At 43.7% G+C, this 19,724-nt stretch overlaps 1 protein-coding gene across 2 annotated transcripts in view; it reads left to right on the top strand.

Moving 5' to 3' along the window:
* Window positions 1-19,724, top strand: part of camta1a (calmodulin binding transcription activator 1a) — a 288,847-nt gene that overhangs the window by 241,842 nt on the left and 27,281 nt on the right. For both annotated transcript variants that reach the window (XM_032520276.1, XM_032520277.1), the window contains exons 7-10: window positions 6,423-6,576; window positions 10,967-11,107; window positions 11,737-14,048; window positions 17,868-17,994. In XM_032520276.1, coding sequence (XP_032376167.1) covers window positions 6,423-6,576; window positions 10,967-11,107; window positions 11,737-14,048; window positions 17,868-17,994 — 2,734 coding nt within the window. The remainder of the gene's footprint in view (window positions 1-6,422; window positions 6,577-10,966; window positions 11,108-11,736; window positions 14,049-17,867; window positions 17,995-19,724) is intronic.

Below are 19,724 nucleotides of genomic sequence, written 5' to 3'. Positions count from 1 at the left end.
CCTCCCTGTGTCTGAGAGAGCTCAGAGACTTCTTTTCCATCCTTTTATTCCAGTGTGAATTGTGTCACCTGCATGGCCACTGAATATTAGGATCAGTGCCATGGGCCCAGCCAAAGCCATTATGGCAGCCGGATGGGATCCTGATGGCCCTTTCTCAACTTGCCCCTGGGCTGCGTGGCCTCTCACTTGGGACCACCACAACTAATGGAGAGTGTAGTGTGCTCTGAAAAGGCCTTAGGAAGAATAAGGAGGCTGTAAACTGTGAGTTGAGTTGTGGAAGCTAAAGGGGCTTCAATGCCTCACTGCCCGGCTTACCGCCTGACTTACTGCCTGCCTGCCTGGCACCCAGAATGTTCCTCCATATTCAGGTTCTGAATACTGGCCTTTCGCACTTTTATTGTAATGCATGCAGATGCTTTGCACAGCAACATACGCTCTCCACCTTTTTACTGTGGTGCACTGCAGAAATAAAATATTTCAAAGCAGGGAGGAGCCACGCACAAAAATAGAGGAGCACTCTCTTGCTTACTCACTCACAGACATGTAGAAATGTGAAATGCACACACTAGTGCACAAACGCATGCACACACGCACACACTCATACACACAGACTTGCGTTCCCCCACCCAGAGTGAAGCAGTTCTGCCCCTCTAAGCTGAGTTATTTAAAGCCCCGCTCTCAACTCCATCGGAGTGATTATGTGCTACTGAATTAAACATCACAGGCCTCAGCCCCTGGCTTCCTTCGAAACACACTCAAACATGCTGGCCTCTTCCTGTTCCTCAAAAGTTCCAAGTTCTGCCTTTCATGTCTCCCAGCCAGTACACTAGGTAGTGGAGGTAAAGAGGTGGAGTATCAATCTTCTCTAAATCAGGATCTCCTGCTGTGCCTCCTGCTCTGCCGTCCTCCTCAAAGACCTTGGACGGGTCAATCGCGGCAATTCACATGAAGAAACTCTCTGTAAACTGGCTATTAGCCCTGGATTGGTACCCACATCGGGCATCGTTTTAGCTTGCCGCTCAGGCAGTGTTGCAGTCGGGTGCAGTAGAGAGTGAACTGTGGCAGTTAAGTTGAGCGTTGACTCCAGACACCCCAATTACAGTTTCTGGATTCTAAACTGGGTACATTTTAAACAACCAGTTTTTCATAGAGGACCCAGAGAGATAGGGGATTGCTCTGCCACCTCAACAGAAGCTTCAGGCTGTTTGTTGCCTGTTTGGGAGGGTTTGACTTGGGGTTTGTATACCTCGGTGTGTGTGTGTGTGTGTTTGTGTGTGTGTGTGTGTGTGTGTGTGTGTCTGTGTGAGTGTGTGTTCTGCATGTGTGTGTGTGTCTGTGTTGCATGTGTGTCTGCACGAGGCAAGGCACCAGTCAGCCAGCCAGCCAGCCACCCCCACATTCCAAAACACACCCGTTGGCAGTGAGCGATAAAGGTTCCAAACAAAAAGAAGAAGTCTTGTGCCTTGTGGAGGTGAACTTACAGCACCAGAGAGGCAGTTGACCTTGAAATGAGCAGTGGTGTTTGGGGACAGGCGGGGGAGGTCGGTGTTTAAGAGTGCAACCTCAGTGCCAGAGGCCAGGAGGCTGCCTAATGACTGGCACCCCATGCCATCCATCACTATGCCACCGCCAGGGCAACTGCCCCCGCACAGCCGAGAGAGCAGAGCCTTAATAACCCTTTATACCCGTTCAGTGGACCACAGCACACAACATGAAACACAAACATATAATACACAGGTGTTCCACATCAAACTGCACAGACATTTGCAAAGATGCACACCACACATTCTAATGTGCATTGCAAACACACACAGCATGAATATGCAGTATAAATAGCAGATCCACTCAGTCTCACACTCACAGCTCATTGCACTCATTCTGCATGCATACTGATGTACGTACGCCAGCCAACATACAGAAATCTGCCTCTAGACACTCATTCAAACGCTATTTATAATTTAATGTAGGCAGACGCAAATACATAAAGGCCTTGATACATCGACAAACACAAATACACCAACACATGCACCTCCCCTCTGTATTTAAGCCTTGATGCTGAATGTTTGTGACAAAACAATTGACTGTTCCTGCTTCCATGATATTTTGTATTGAAATAGATATCCCTGTAGCCTGCTAGTTCAATTCTCCCATAAAGGATTGTCTCATATCTTTCCTCCTTTTCTTATTTTCCCCATTCCTTCCATAGAGTTAAAGTGGAAAAGGGCTTTTTTCCCCATACCTAAGGCCTGGCTGCTCTGGTCTTTCCTTCCCTATGACAGGCTTTGAAGCCTCTATTCCTGGGTGTGGGCTTTTTTTTTCAGAGAGGAACAAGATTTCCTCCTGCGCTTCCAAGCTCATTCACGTTGTATAAAGCATCCCCTCTCAATTAATATCCTTTCATGTTAATGGTATTCTTATCACTCCTGTGCACTGGTTGTGAAAGCTAGGTCTACTACAGTAGAGTACAACCGTTGAGCAGAGCTGCCTGCCGATATAAGAGCTGTTACTCTCATCTTCTTTCTGTCTCTGTCTCTCTTTTTCCATGTATCTCTTTCTCAAACTCGGCCTCTTTCCCATGCTCTCTGTCTCTTAATGAGCAATAGTGGGGCTGCTGGAGTAGCGGCAACATGGAGGAGTTCCAGGAGACCAACAGGGTCACAGAGACTTACCAAGACAGCGAACACATTACTTGACCACTCATACCAGATTCTGCCAATAGATGTGCTTTGTACTCAAGTCTCAATTAGCTCTATTTTAGGTGCAGCTCAGCATACACATTCACTACCTCATATTCAGCAAAAAGTAGAAGGTCATTGTATCCGTCTCCGCCGACATCACATTAGCGAGTCTCTTTCTTGGAGCAGAACAGGGTGTATGACTTCAGGACAAGGTAGGCAGTCACTGAGAGATTGTAGGAGTCCTGGTTGCCTCTATGTGCGTGGGTGCCAGAGAAACCTGTTGCCTGGCTACCAGAGCACCTTTATCCTCCAGTTGCGATGGCGATGTCCTGCATATCGCATGTGGGTGTGTGTGTGTGTGTGTGTGTGTGTGTGCATGTGTGAATAAGTGTGAATGTGAACTTTTTAATGTGTGGCTTGTGAACTGTGTATTAGATTAGACTGTGAATGTGTGCATGAATGTGTGTTTTCTTTTCACGTGCAAGCATGCCTTTGTATGCTGATGTATTTGTTTTTGCTTGTGTGAGAGAGAGAGTGGTGAAAGGAGGGGTAGGAAGGCGCACCACCACCCACTCAGCAGGCCTTCCGTCCCCATGGCTGACTCCCCAAGACTCTGCTAGTAATTAGCTCAACATCTATCCATCTGTTCTAGGGAGGCGCCGTAAACATTAACACAGCACAGCAACATCAAAATGCTGGCTGGAGACATGCTACATTTTACATATGTATTCATGCTTTAATGGCCTTAACATGGAAATTGTTAGCAAACAGGCTTACAGGTGTGGCCAACATGCTGACATGTACGTATTTATAGGCTCGAGCTTACACAGTATCAGTATAGTATCAGACCAACACAGCTTCACATCCTCACCCACATGCCCACCACAGGCTCCTGCAACTGAATCCAAGTCTACGCTTTTACTGCAGGAATGAGACTGGAAAGCTGCCTTGAGACCCGCATGGGAAACGAGTGAAAACACAACCAAAAGGCTACATTACACAATTAATCAATAAGTTAATGAGATTTCATTTTCTCTGGAAAATACTATCCAGCAAAAAGTTCCCCTTCTGCCGTTTTCCCCCTACTCCTAGATAACCAGCACCTGATATTACACTGTGGAAAAAGAAAGCAGCCAGCAGGAAACTAAATTAAATTACCATCCTGATAGATTTATGTGATGCTTTATATTTTCATTGTGTTGTTTTCCTCTCAGAGTGGAGGTGGACCTACATTGGGAGAGAACTGTTAAATGTGTGAGAAGAGAGAAAGAAGCAAAACAAGAATGGGAAGAGAGCAAAAGTTCCAGACAGACAGAAGATTCCTAATAGTAAAGCACGGTGACACAGATGAATTGTGTTTGGATGAGTTCTAAGGCTGCCACATGGTCTGTGTGTGTGTGTGTGTGTGTGTGTGTGTGTGGTGTGTGTGTGTGTGTGTGTGTGTGTGTGTGTGTTGTGTGTGTGTGTGTGCGTGTGTGCGTGCCCATATTGATGTGGCTATATGTGAGTGAGAGAAGCTGGGAGTGTGGGTGTTGGAAAGAGGAGATTGTGCATACCCATGTATGATTGTGTAAATCTAACCCTTGTGTTTCTTGGGAGTATCATATGTGTCTGTTACAGAATGATAATGACTTTGTCCTTGCTCAGTATGTCTGTGTGCGTCTGTGCTTGTGTGTCTGCACACACTCATGTGTGAACTGTGTCCAATTTGTGTTCACTCCCGTCATCCACATACGTTAATGCATGATCATAAATGAATGAAGCTCTCTACATTTGGCGCTCTCACTCCAAGTAAAGATTGAGGGCATCTCTTAGCTATTGACACAGCTGGTGATGCCATCTGGGAGCATCCCACGTCGCCCTGTGCAATCTCCATCCAAACAGGGCAGCAGTTGTCGCCTTGTGTCCATACCAATGACAGGAGACAAGGGAAGCAGTGAGATAACGTACTGTCCTGCTCCTGGTGATAGTGTTGGACGGAGGTCATCTGTCCTCCAGAGACTGCTTTACATACTAGTTTTTGCTGTTCCGCTACTGTCGCTGCCCTGACACATTAAAATGGGGGGTAGTTGTTTGTACGTTTGGGATATTATTCAAAGAAATGATTGCTTCTTTGGATCTGTTTGCCCCCAACCACACCCCTTTCTGATGAAAGGGGAGAAGGAGGGAGGGAGAGGGGGGTGTAGTCGTAGATTAATGGAACACACTGAGAGGGAGCGCAGACCTACAGTAGCAGCACCCTGATTTATTTGCCACTTAGTACTGATGAAGCTTCAAACGGCAGTCACACATGTGTTGTCACAGCATTTTTCTCTATCAAGGTGTTTGTTGGTTTGTCTATTCTTGCTTCTTATTTAGATGCGAGTAGGGTGTTGTGTGTCCTTTTACTTGTAAGGCTGAGACGGTATTGATTGTTTTCTATGCCGTTGAAAAGCAAGAAAATCCTGCAATAATGCGGTATTCCCCTTCGCAAGGTGAGAGATCGGTAACAGAGTAGCGTATGAGTGCCGCTGTGAGGAAAAGAGAGAGGAAAAAGAGATTGCAAAGTTGATGTGAAGTGAGCTTCTCAAGACACGGTGGCTGTATCTGTTGTCAATACCGCTGTTAAAATGAATGGTGTTACCCCCGAAAAATCATCCGAGTGCTGCCCGTCTAGCAGCTGAGCAGGCAGAGAGCAGAGAGTGCAACTCTGCAGTTCGCTAACTTGTTGCTCTCTCTACCAATATAAGCCGCTCTGTTTTAGGCTACGAAATGTGCATGCATGCTGAAATTCAACCGTGCCGTTTTATCGTTTTTTAAATTGTTTTTATTATTTTACTCCACTAGCTGCTAGGCTAATGTGTGTGTTAATGGTAAACATTGCAGCTGTAACGTTAATGTGTCTACCTCAGCTGATAACAGAGAAATGCAGCTTTTATTTTTATCTTATGTGTCCCCGTAGGGTTATTGTCCTTAAGTTATGTGTTAAGTTTGTTTGATCTTAGTGGCACCCGGATGTTTATGCTAAATTGAAAGCAATAAGGACTGAACCAAGAACATTCCTTGTGAGAGCCTTTGCCATGCTCGGTCATCAAAGCTTTTCATGATTACAGAAGTGAATTGATGTCATTCACGCCAGCACAACATTCCTTTAAATGCTACCTATTATTCATAAGCTGTCAATTTAGGGAATTTGCCGAGGTAACCCAGTAACAATTTTCAGGCAGCAAATTGTTGAGTTTTGACTTGGTAAATATAGGCAGAGTTAATTGAGGGCATCAACTCACCATGTGGGAGGACTTGACAAAAAGCCGTAAGTGTGTTACATGAGCACACATTGTAATTATCACACAAATGCACACACAAATACGCATGAAGCTGGTATACACATCCAAACACAGACACATTTGGCAATAGAGATAGTCACATAATGAGTGAGATTATTGCAGATTTCTGATCCCATGTTTGGTCTACTCCCTGGTTGTGTTTTGGGGTGTGCATTTACTCTTCTGTTCCTCGGCTCTGCTGTGTGTGTGTGTGAGGGTTACCATCCAGTGTTAATAGTTCAGCAACATTTTACTTCTCACCGACCAGCTGGCACGTCACACATAAAAGCCCTCACAGCCGAGCCACAGTGTGCACCGCTACCACTCTTTGCATTTAAGTCTTCAAGAAACCATGCTCTCAGACAGACTATCCATAATGTCATCTTGTCTAACCTTCCCCTTCCCTCCCTCCCTCCTTCCCTTTCTGTTTGCTCCGCAGAACCCTGATATTGTGCTCGTCCACTATTTGAATGTTCCAGCTATTGAGGATTGTGGGAAACCATGCGGTCCAATCCTGTGCTCCATCAATACAGACAAGAAGGAGTGGGCCAAGTGGACAAAGGAGGAGCTGATCGGCCAGCTCAAGCCCATGTGTGAGTAATTAAATAATCCCTATTATCAACCCACTTTTAACTTTTGTTCATAACCGTTAATATAAACAGCTGCTGTCTCCTCTAAAAAGGCCCTTATATTTTTTTTATATGTCTACATGCACAGAAGACTAAACATAGTGGTTGTTGTTTTTGTCTGAGGATATGATGTCAAGTCCTATTTGCTGATTCTGGTACACTAAGTGCCCTCAGCACCTCAGTCAGACAGCATCTTCGGCCAATGTTTCTACACTGTTATTTGAGTATGTGCTCTTCCTGGAGCCATCCGCTAGTTACGGGTCAAAGTTCAGCTCTTCCCCTAGACCTCTGGCACCACTCTGGCCAGGCTGAGAGTGTGCCTCCACTCTGGCCCAGGAAGGAAGTCAAGGCAGAGGAGGGCAGCAAACTGGTTATTGATTCATGTTAGTGCGCGGGAGCAAGAATGTCTGACTCACCAGAAATCCCCATCCACCCCTTCTCTGGCTCTTTCTGTCTCTCACCCCTTACAATGGATTGATCCCTGTTGTTATCAGCTTTACTAATGTTCTGTGAGGTGCACTATGTGTTTTATGAGTCTCTGGACCTGCCTAAAGATTAAGGCAATGTTTTGGAAAAAGTCAGGGTTTGTCTGATAATGATGATGATAATAGCCAAATAGGTACCTTGTAGGGCATTGGAAATCTTTCAGACAGCTATTAAGATACTTTTAACAACCACACCGTGATTCGGGTGTGTCTGGCAGGGTCCAGCAGGGCTGTGACTGATATTCCGATGGCCAATTATTGGAGATATGGCCAGGTGAATAGGAATGTGTCAGCAGCTTTACAAGCACGCACGCATGCTGGCTGCATACTGACAAGGCAGTCCAGACCATCCTCACTGAGGTCTTGGCTATACTGTATTGTTATCATCTTCACTGCTTTGCTTGCTATCATTTTTAGGACAAATTTTAACATAAAACTTTACCTGAGGACAGCTACTGAACAACAACGGCCTATTGTAATCATTAGATCTGTGGCTTAATGTAAGAACCAAGCACCATTTGCAGTAATGTGTAAAGTCATTAACTTTGGGAGTTGTTGGGACAAAAAAATGGTGAGTGTGAGATGCCTTCTAGCTGCCAGGCTACATGAGGGGGCTACATTTAAAAGCAAAGAAAAAAACTCTTCTGCTTTTGTCTCTTCTCTTCTTTGCTTTCAATCTTTCTTCTCTCTAGTCCTCTCTAGTTTCCCTGGAACAGCCTGCATGTCAACACAAGCTCAGTGATGGAGCAACATTGCCATCTAGTGGTCATGTGAGATTGCAATTTCCATCCCAATGTAGGGAGAAAGGACTTGTGATTAAGTCATTCTGTATTATCCATGCATAATTTAATCTTAAATTATACATTAGCTCTTAACATACAGTGAATTTATTCCCATTTTAGACAATGCTACGTATCTTGAAGTAGATTACGTTATTTTTTAGATATGTTTTTTTTTTCATTGCAATGCACAGGAAAGTTATAATATGTGTGCAGTGCTATGGATAACTTATGTATTTATACAGCAGAACTTCTTGGATTCCTCAAAGTTTGTAGAGATAAACTAGCAGGACAGATTTCCATTTTTTTTTTGCTTCATCAGGAATGTTCAAAACCATCAAACTTAAGTATTGAGTGCAGAATGAAAGATTGCATGAGTGTACAGTGCAGTATGTTTGGCACTGGGTCTTATGTGGTATGTGTGCCCGTATTTTAAGAAATGTTTTTAAAATTACTATTATGGTTACTATATCACGAGCGGATTTATGTCAGCCCATGAACCCTTTAGTTTAATGTCAAATAAGTATTTTCCCAGAACATTGTCATCTTTTGCAATATAATTGCCCTCTTCCGTCTTGCTCTTCCCTTTTGTTATTCTCTTCATGATATTTCAGTGCGCAAACCATTTGACAACTCTAATGATACAAAAAAACAACAAAGAAAAATGTGGATTTCATGGATCAGTTGAGCTTATTCTGTCTCCCCTTGACAAAAACACACACACACACACACACACACACACACACACACTTGTATTCTCAGTTGCAAAAACTTTCACACGCACAGATGCTCGCACCCGGCAGTTCAAATATTATCCCTGTGAAACATGGCCTTGTTTGACCTTCTTCCTTAACGCCCTGCAGTGTTTGATGAGATAGAGAAGAAGCAAGGGAGTGAAGAGGGGGGTAAGAGAGGGGCATCACTACTCAGTCACGCTAGACTTCCATGGACAAGGCAGCCAGCTTGATTCACTCTTTTGGTCTAATGCTATAAACACGCGGCACTCTCCCCAGCTATGCCCCTAGCCTGCTGACAGATAGTGCATGAGCGGCTTTAACAAACACTCAGACAGACAGAGGGCCTGTCTCCAGGCTAGACAGCTAGGGCCGGAGAAGAACAGACCAAGGCAAGACAGACAGGGCTGGTCATCATGTAAACTATTGTACTCCACTGTCCCATATAGTGCCCAATGGTGCAGAGGCAACTAGGTGGGACATGTGTGTGTCCTACACATCAACTGTGTCTGTCATTAGGGCTGTGTGATGCTCCTCATGACAGGATGCAGTCATCAGGATGGGGATGTGACTGGGTTGTTGTTTGTGCCTCGGCTGTTGCTGCCACTGGGATTAAACCTAGTGGCACTGCTCCTGTCATGTCTGCTTTGGAACATAACCCTCAGTGAGAAGATCAGACAGGCAGACACGGTGGTGACGTCCGTCTTGATGAGGCCGAGGCAATTCTGGCATGAGGGATCAGGGTGGAGGGGAGACAAGATTGTTTGGACAAATAGGGATGGCACTGCATGGTGGATGTAAGCTGTTGCATTAGGCTCTCACTCTTGCTCTGTCACCCTTTCTGGGTCGAATCAGCAGAACGGATGCTCTTCTGTTCTGCAGCCTCCCTCCTGGCTTTGTCACAGAAGGGGATTTATGACAGCGTTTTTAGTATTCTTATCATCTCTGTGTCAGTATTGCTAGAATCATCTCATTTGTTCTGTTTGCATTACACGCTGTCAGGAGGTGAATGGTGACTCAAGCCACACTGTCTAATGGGATCTCCAGACAGACACAATTATATGTGCAGTAATTACAGTGACATTGAAGAAACTTTCCCGTCACATTTGGTGTCCAATCCTTTTTTTCAGTCTGCTCACTCTAGATTAATGGCTGAACAAATCTGACTTTGTAACAGATCAAAACTGAACCCTGTTTATGTTTCTATAACCTGCCACAGTGAGTTGTCTGTGGAGCGTATGATCTCAGCTTGATCACAGTAGTTCTACTGACATCTGCTGGTGACCAGCCTGTTATCTGCCAAAGGATCTTAAAGCTTTCAAGTTAGATCCCTATCACAGTCATCCAATTCTGTTTCTCGGCTTTTTTCACTTCGCCTTGACTAGCTCTGTCTTTAATCTGCATTACCAGCCTCACCCTCTTACGCTGTTTTCATCTCCTTTTATCTGATATGCAAACAGACATGCACTAAGCAAATTCTGGCTGTTTTTGAACCTGACTCTCTTTATATATATCTCTCTTGCATATTTAACCAAAACAGGTACTGAAGTGAAGGGAACTTGAAATAAAGCAGGCTTGATTTAGTTTGTTAGTCTAAATATGCTTCAATTTACAATTATTAACTTTTTTCTGGTTGAAAGCCTGAGCACGGCAGCACTTAGTGGTGTCTCCTTCTACCTTTCAGCCACTAAAACCTGTCTCATCAATATAGGTTGCTGGTTAGCAAGTGGAGCGATGGCAAGTATTAAGAGTTGCTAGCGAAGTGTGACTGAGGCAGAGAGTGGAGCTTTTCTTTTTTCCTTGGTGCAGCAGTAGCAGATCTAGCAGCTTCTAGGTGCAATCCTCACTAGACGCTTTCAACGGCAGAACAGAGTCATAGGTCGGGGTGAGGGTGGAAGGATTGCGCTTGCCGTCTCCTTCATCAGCACTCACAGAGAGGAGGCCACAGAGTGGCAACAGACACTGACACATTGTAGGGAAAGAGGCAGTGCAGGACTGAATGTGCACAGGTATAGTAAGGAGAGACTAGCAAAAATGGTATTGGAGTTCAGAGTTATTATTATTATGTAGTCATATTTCAATGTAGTGTCACTCAAATTCTATTAATGAAACTACAGTACCAATTTTCCTGAGGCCACTCAATGGGTTGTTTGTTTCTCTTCAGGAATAAACTGAAATATGAATTTCTCTATTTCCACAGTACCATAGTAACATTGACATTTTAGAGAGGTGAGCAGTGAGCACCGTGATGTATACTGGCAGATAGACAGGAAAGGCAGAGGCTGGGCAGGGGGTTGGCGTGGCTGGTGGTCTGTTGGGCTAGCTGACATCTCTGTCTCCTCCTCTCTCCCGGCAGTTCATGGCATCAAGTGGACTTGCAGCAATGGGAACAGCAGCTCTGGCTTCTCAGTGGAGCAGCTAGTGCAACAGATTCTGGACAGCCACCAAACTAAGCCACCTCCCCGGACTCACAACTGCCTCTGCACGGGCACCCTGGGTAAGGGCTTGAGGGTGGGTGGAAGGGTGTTTGTTCTCAAGAGAGATCTGGAAAATTCAGCAAGAGAAACAAAAAAAGGCCATAAAGATGTTTGTTATATGGTAGATCAGAGAAGGTGGTTGAGGTCTTTTATTGGTAGGCGATTTATAGTGAAATTGAGTTTTAGGGTTATTGGCTTATCTTTTTTTACTGATAATGGTTTGTGATAATGGCCATATCTGAAAGAGCCCAGCTGTTCCCGAATGTTGCGCTAATCAATCAAATAATTTCAGCTGTGTAATTCCACTATAGGCTGTCACTCAGGAAAAGCATGTAGAGCAGTGGTTTACTTATTTCTAAAACAAATTTCTCTGGATAACCTCCAGTTGCGTTTTTATTTCTGATCACTTAAGGTAACAAGGCATGCAAAACTCAATGTATACTAAATAGAAAGGCTAGTTGATCATCCCAGGAGAAAATAATCTTTCACAAACTGAAAAATACAAAAACAATCATTCATCTTTTGTCTCTGTTCCTTGCCCAATTCTTAGGTACACTCAACTAATAGTGTGTGTTTGTTTTACTTTTTCCCCTTCTGTAACCCCCCTTACCCATTCAAAACTTATTTTTTTCTGTTTGTCCTCATATAGGTGCTGGGAGCAGTGTGCACCACAAATGCAACAGCGCCAAACACCGCATCATCTCCCCTAAGGTGGACCCCCGCTCAGGGGGCTACAGCAGTGCTCACTCTGAGGTACAAAACAACGATGTCTCGGAGGGTAAGACCGACCACAACGCCCATGGCGGAGGCAAAAGCTCTGGGGGAGGAGGCGGAGGGGGCAGTGCAAGGGAGAAACGCAATGGCAAAGTCCACAAGCCCGTCCTGCTGCACCAGAACAGCACAGAAGTATCATCCACCAACCAGGTTGAGGTCCCTGACACCACGCAGAACTCCCCTGTGTCCATCAGCAGCGGCCTCAACAGTGACCCAGACATGGCAGACAGCCCGGTGGTGACAGGGATGAGCCACGTGGCCTCGGTCATGTCTGGCTTGTCCCAGAGTGTCTTTATGTCTGAGGTCACTGGAGACCCTGTCTACAGCATGTCTCCAACTGGGGGTCCCAACACTCACCTGATGGGTGCAGATGCCACGTCACAGGGCTTGGTGCTGTCTGTGACCTCTGATCGTCACAAATTTGCCTTCCCCAGTGGAGGAGTAGGGGAACCTGGGACTACCGCGGCAGGAGACAGCCTGGCCATGCTGTCTTCAGCTGGGGTTTCTGAGGAACTGGTGCTCTCCAGCAATCTGGACGCTGGAAGCATCAAAATCCCAGAGACCAATATGAACTTTGACCCGGACTGCTTCCTGAACAACCCCAAACAGGGCCAGACCTATGGAGGCAGTGCAATGAAGACGGAGGGCAACTCTTCCTCAACCTCATCTTCCTCCGGTGGCAGCAGTTGCACCAACGGAAGTCTGCAGCGCTCCCCTCCCATGTCAGACAATGGTTACACCTTCAGCTCAGCTTTGGTAAAGAACATCAAGACAGAAGACACATCCTTTGAGCAGCAGCTGGCCCAGGAGAGTGGCTACCAGGTGGGGCCAGTAGTGAACTGTGGCAGTGGGGTGTCTGTGTCATCTGGTGCTGGTTCAGGCCAGGGTAGCCTTACTCTAACAGCAGCAGGCTCCCTGCTCCCTTCTGGTGGGGGGCTGAGTCCCAGCACCACCCTTGAGCAGATGGATTTCAGTGCTATTGATGCCAAGCAGGACTATACTTCTAGCGCTACCACAGTGAGCTATGGTCAGGCCATGTCCAGTCCTCACATGCAACACCAGAACCGTTCGCCCAGCTTCTTCCTCCAGGATTCTTCTCAGACCGGCCAGGCCCAGCCGGGGAGGCCCAGCATGGGCCAGAAAACACATTTGATGGAGCACAACTCCCATGACTCCGGGGCTTATATGGCACTGCAAGTGGTGAAGACGGACTCCCCTGGCAGCAACGGCCACCTCCACCATCACCACCAGGCCCACCAGAGCCAGCACAGGGCCAACTGCAATGGAGGCTCACCCACAGAGGGGCCTGGCCAGGCTGGCTCTCTTCAGCTGCTACAGTACCAGGGGAGCTTTCCCGGGCTTGGCACTGAGCATGAGGAGGTGGTGGGTCTAGAGCAACCAGGCAATGTGAATTCAGCTCAGGCCGTAGGCACTGAGAATGGAGCTGATAATCTACTCAAGCCAGGAGACCACATTCAGGCCTGTGGGGCAGGAAACGGTGAGGGCGCAGAGCACTACCTGCAACAGGCCTCAGACGGTGGTGGAGGAGGGACTGGAGGTGCAGGAGAAGGAGTAGCAATTCACAATGGCAACAACAACAGCGATGGCAGCAACCGTTCCCAGCAGCAACAGCAGCTGCAGCCTCTCCTCCAAGGCACAAGTATGGTCCAGGGGCTCTACAACGCTGTCGGAAGCCACCAAGGCCTGGGTGGAGGGGCCAGCAACGGAGGAGCAGGAGGGACCGGCATGGAGATCAGTCTGGATCACTTTGACATCTCTTTTGGTAACCAGTTTTCTGACCTCATCAATGACTTCATCTCAGTGGATGGCAGTGGAGCCACCATGTCAGCTGGAGGGGCCCTCTATGCTCACCAGCTTGTCACATCCCACAGTTCTGATAGTCAGAACACAGCTGGTGGGCCCCCCCAGCAGGGCCAGGAAGATGGAGGGCCCAGGGGCTCTGCCTACAGCCCCTCAGAACTCTGCCTTCAACCCTGCTGCAGCCCCCAGTCTCTGAGTGGAGGGGCTGGAGCAGCAGGAAACACAGGAGAGCCAGGCTCATTGTCCTACATGAATGTAGCAGAGGTGGTGTCTGCAGCTGTAGCCCAGGGGGCTCTGGGGATGCTTCAGGCCACGGGCCGGCTCTTCATGGTCACTGACTACTCCCCTGAGTGGTCCTACCCCGAGGTGAGTGAAAGGGCTCTTTATTTTTCCAACCAGTGTTTGTTTGTTTTTTGGCAATCATTCTGTTTGGTTCTAGAATTTTATGTACCAGCCAGCGGTGTAACATTGGGTCACAAGAACAACAGAATTTTTTAGACTCATTTCAGCCCAACAGGTTTCAAATAAGTAAGTAAAGTTAATTTATACAGCACATTTTAAGATAGCAGCACAAGCAGATAAAAATCATAGTGCTTCACAGTAAAATGAAATACAATAAACAAAAGACCCAAGAATATGAAGGAAAACATAGGTACATAGGTAAAGTTTAGCCCAACTGTGAACACTGTTTATTTTGAGATAAACAAAATAGAGAGACTTGAAGAGAAGAAGAAGAAGAAGAAGAAGAAGAAGAAGAAGAAGAAGAAGAAGAAGAAGATACAATCAACGGTCATTTTTAACTATTGCTGTTGTCCATTGGATTCTCATTCATTTAAAATTATTTCAATGGACATGTCAGGAAACTTGGGTTTAGACAATGTGCAGCTAGATATCTGACAGCCAGACTTAACCTCTTAGCATTCCGCCCCTATTTTTAGAGGAATGTTCAAAGGTAGATAAAAGGTCAGCAGTGTATGCCACACAGAATTGGTCTACACCATCTGAACACTGTGACGTGAGGACTGATTTGAGATGCAGCTCAACACTTAGTGTCAAGGTGTTTTAATTGCTAATCAAAAATAAAAAAGAATTCATTAATTCATTAAAATATATTGTGTCTTAGGGCACATTACAACATTACAATGGAAGCGTATAATGGCCATTCCCATTCTCATATATGTCTCATAAATTGACAGAAAGTTTCGGGTTGATATCATTTGTTTCATTGGTATCATTTGGTGCAAACTTTAGTCCTTTTTTTATCACTCCAGAATTGATAAAAAAAACAAATGTCGTAAATTCCTCCAAAAAAACACAAGATTAAGACGCCAAGACTTTGAGGCACACCATAGAAAAACCCTTGCTGCGTGGTGTTAAAAGTTTTAATATTTGGAGATTTCTCACAATGACATGGCTTCTATAGGGACAAACATCATCAGACTTGAATACAATTGGACTTATTGAATCTACAAGAATCTCGACTTTTCAATCATATCCAATTCATGCAAATCCACGACTGTTTAGGGAACCGGGAATGTGGAAATGTTAAAACACAGCATTTTAAGAAAAGGCAAAAATAAAACATTTTTATTACATGGGAAAACTGCATGGTTTTTACCCCAAAACCTTATGGGATTATCATGAAGTGGGCATGTCTGTAAAGGAAAGACTCTTGGGTGTAACCCATTTTCTTTTAGATATCTTGATGGTAAGAGTTCAAGCACTTGAAAATTGAAAAACTCTAGTTTTTCTCTTACCCAAATTTAGCCCAAACTTTATAAATATCGTTTGGGTTAAAAATAATTAAATCCATAATTTGCCTATATATAAGATGAGATAAACATGTATTGTCCCATACAACGGAAATTGTGAGTGCCACAACAGAAGGTGCATAGAATAAACAAAAGAGATAAAGGATACATACAGCTAAAAACAAGAATAAGTTAAGACCTAAAACACTGGTAAACTAGGACAGGACAGGTAAAATATTGCACATTTAGGAGGATATTGTAATGTATGGCACATTGCATTTGTATTCAATTTTTGAGAAGAAATGGCTTTTTAATTTTCTCAAACTGATTTGGGAATGACAGATACTGTATCTTCTGAAAATGTTTATTGCAGCTGCAAAAATGTCTCGAAATTATTTGGAGGGATCTACAACTTGGAAAGACAGACTTTTCTGCCATTAAAACTGACATTGACCAAAAATATGTAGACCCCTTAATATATTGCGCATCAAATTTCCCTTTTACATCATGTAATGCACAGTCTTGTCAGTATTACAATTATGTCGTCAGCAGTAATACCCTCATCCAAGCAAGCACAAGCACTTCTGGTAATGAAGTATACTGGCCCCTTGGGAGCTGCAGACTACTCAGGGCTGAAAAACATACTGCAACCTCTTCTTTATATAATCTATAGTTTGCCTATATATATACATATATGAAGTGTGCAGTAGTGTCTGCAGCTCTTAAGGCATATATTTGTATATATATGCGCACACACTTGATCACACAATCGATCCACTATTAAAAATCTTGGTGTTATTTTTGACACCTCATTTACTTTTAGTAAACAAATCAGTGCAGTTGTCAAGACCAGCTTCTTCCAGTTAAGACTTATAGCTAAGATAAAGGCCTATCTTCCATCCAAAGACCTTGAAAAAGTCATCCATGCTTTGATCACTGCTCGGCTGGATTGTTGTAATTCTTTATATATGGGTCTACATCAGAAATCTTTAAATCGGCTCCAGTTAGTCCAAAACGCAGCTGCTCGCCTTTTAACTAAAACAAAAACGTAAACAAATAACGCCAGCCTTGGCCTCCCTCCACTAGCCACTTGTCCGTTATAGGATAGATTTTAAGATTTTATTGCTTGTTTTTAAGGCCTTAAATGGTTTGGCGCCATCTTATCTGGCTGATCTCTTATGCCATCATTCTCCAGTCAGAACACTGAGGTCGACAAATCAGCTGCTCTTGGATGTCCCTAGATCAAAGCTAAAAATAAGGGCAATAGAGCCTTTGCAGTGGGTGCCCCCACCCTATGGAACAACCTCCCCATGCATATTAAAGCTGCACAGACCTTACAAACGTTAATTCGCTGCTTAAGACGCACCTTTTTGCCTGATGTTTTGTGTTGTTGTTTGTCTCCTTGTGATGTACTTTGGTTGTAGTATTTTTTACACTTATTCATGTATTTGACATTGACCCTGTTCAGCACTTTGGTCAGCTGTTGTTTTTAAATGTGCTATAGAAATAAAATTGACATTGACATTGACACACACACACACACACACACACACACACACACACACACACACACACACATTCACAACCACACACACCTGTGTCCTTGCATTTGTATTCCAATAGCAAGTTTTCCCATGCAGAGGCAAACTGATTTGGGAATGACAGATATTGTTTGAAAATATTTATTCCAGCAGCAATAATGTCTTGGAATTAATATAGCGATGCACAAGTTGGAAAAACTAACTTTTCTGCCATAAAAACTGACATCATTGGAATCTACTGTAGGAGGGACAGTCAAAGCAACAATGTCCATATAAGAGAATACTTACGGAAAATGAAAGTTGTTGATTGTATCAAAAGTAAGGAAAAATGGAAGAAGCATGGATATGTGAATGATCAACAATGATGAACACTTCGCAGTAGAGGAAGTGTATAAGCATAATGGTGCTCTGCCTTTTAAAAAACATCTGTGTGGAAAATAACATCTAGCAACAGCTGAAAGTTTGACATATAAATGTAACATGAAACAGTTGAGAGATGAGCGGAATCCTAGATGAAGTTTGAGATCTAAAACTGAAATGTTTAATTAAATATTTGACTGGAAATATGTAGACCTTTAATATATTGTGTATCAAATTCCTTTTTTTTTTCTTAGTATTACACTCATGTTCTTAGCAGTAATACCCTCCTCCATCCTCTGCAGGGCAGTACAATATTTTAATGTTGTATGCTTTAGAACAATGGGTTTAGTGAAATGATTCTGCAGATCCACATGATGGCAGTAGAGATCAGTATCAGAGTTGGTTCTCTGTGTCATTCTTATCATTGCACACTAGATGGCAGAGTAACAACAAAGAATGTAAGCAGTGATCCTTAAACCTGACTTGGTAATTGTAATATAAGTTTGTTTTACCCATGTGCCCTTTCTTTTCAGGGTGGAGTTAAGGTACTGATCACTGGGCCCTGGCAAGAAGCCAGCTCAAACTACAGCTGTCTGTTTGACCAGATCTCAGTCCCAGCTTCTCTCATCCAACCAGGGGTGCTGCGCTGCTACTGCCCAGGTAGGACAGGAGAGTGCTCACACCCACACACACACACACACACACACCAAAGAAAGAGACGTTTCTGAGGAGGTTTCACAATCCCATTATTCATAAACCATTAGAGGAGATGATTTTACCACTGGCAGATCTTTTTTTTTTTAGCTAAAAGGCCAACTGTTATCATCAAAAATACATTTTACATTAATTGTAGGTTGTCTATGTCGTTGCTTTCAGGGTGGGCGTTGGAAGGGTTGTGGTGCTTTGTTTTTGTGTACCAATAAACATACATTGTATCTTTCATGCATATCATTAGCTTTCATTTATGTGTTTGAAGTTATAAGCTGCAGGTTGACACTATGCAGGTGATCTGATTAGCAAGATGTTTCGTGTACTGTATTTATTATTGATTTTTACACATTGTCTTTAAAGGAAGTAATTGCAAGTTGTCAACCAAAACTACAACTTGCCTTTTCTATATGACAACAATAACAATGTATGTAAAAAATATACAACATGCAGGCTAATCTATATGTATTTGTATTAGGGCTGTCAAACGATTAAAATCTTTAATTGCGATTAATCACACTTTTTTATCAATTCTAAATGTTTCTTGATTTCTTTTTTTATTATTATTATTATTTTTTTTTTCTCATTTTAATGTTCTTATCAACATGGAAAAGTGGATTGACTCGCTTTGTGCAAATGTTTTTTATTGAAAACAACATTGGCATATAGCCTACTGTAATAATTAAAGACCCCCCCCCCCGCCTATAGCCAGCTGTAGTGTTCAATTTCACATGTAACATTCTCACTTGGAGCAAATAATCTCCCACAGAATACACATCAGCTGTGTGCTTGGCCATCAAGTGGGATTCCAGACTGGACGTGCTGCAATGATAGCTCTGTTCACAACGACAAAACACACTTTGGTCTTGTCAATGGAACCATTTGGTGACTTTAAAACTTTTAAAACTTTATTGGCTTTTATTTCGGCGTCTTGCGCTCGCCATCCACTTAAAACGTAACATTACTACTCTTTGGCCGGCTCGCAAGCCCAAACAACTGTGTGCGTGGCGTGCCTGTTGTTTTGTTTCAGGTCTAGCTAGATCCAGTGTGGTGTTGTAGTTTTTCTAAAGTTAGTAGATGTTGCATCAGCATTGCAAAAAAACTACAAAGTTTGCAAGTCCAAAAAGAGCGTTAATCTTGCAACAAAAACATGGATGCCTTTAAAATGGGTATGCGTTAACGCAGTTAATAACATGTTTAACTGACAGCACTTATATACGTTATATTATATGTTTTTATATGACAACAATGACAAAAAGAGAAAATTCACAAACTATACAAAAGGCAGGATAATGTATATAAAATAACAAAACAAAACCTAAGCACCACACCTCCCTCCCGGACAAATGAACACACATACACACTCATAACAGGGATTTTCACTGTTGGACACCAGCACTCCATCAATGTAACAAGGGAGATAAATATATAAATGCATCTTAAACACACACACACACACACACACACACACAGATACACCCACATGATACCAGCACTTCATCAATGTAAATTAATAATAATATTCAGATGTAACAATACTAAATGCCCAAGTAGATTTTGTAACTATGAGTGAAAACAATCTTGATCTCAACCAGTGTTTAGCTCTTGCATAATGTTATGTCATGTGTCAAAAGCTAATGTATTGTATGTCTGTCAAACTGTCAAAAATGTATTTAGTCAAA

Source organism: Etheostoma spectabile, chromosome 7, assembly GCF_008692095.1.
Source record: "Etheostoma spectabile isolate EspeVRDwgs_2016 chromosome 7, UIUC_Espe_1.0, whole genome shotgun sequence".
NCBI classification, from domain to species: Eukaryota; Metazoa; Chordata; class Actinopteri; order Perciformes; family Percidae; genus Etheostoma; species Etheostoma spectabile.
Note: the sequence above shows the minus strand (reverse complement) of the source record. Positions and strands in the feature narration are given on the sequence as shown.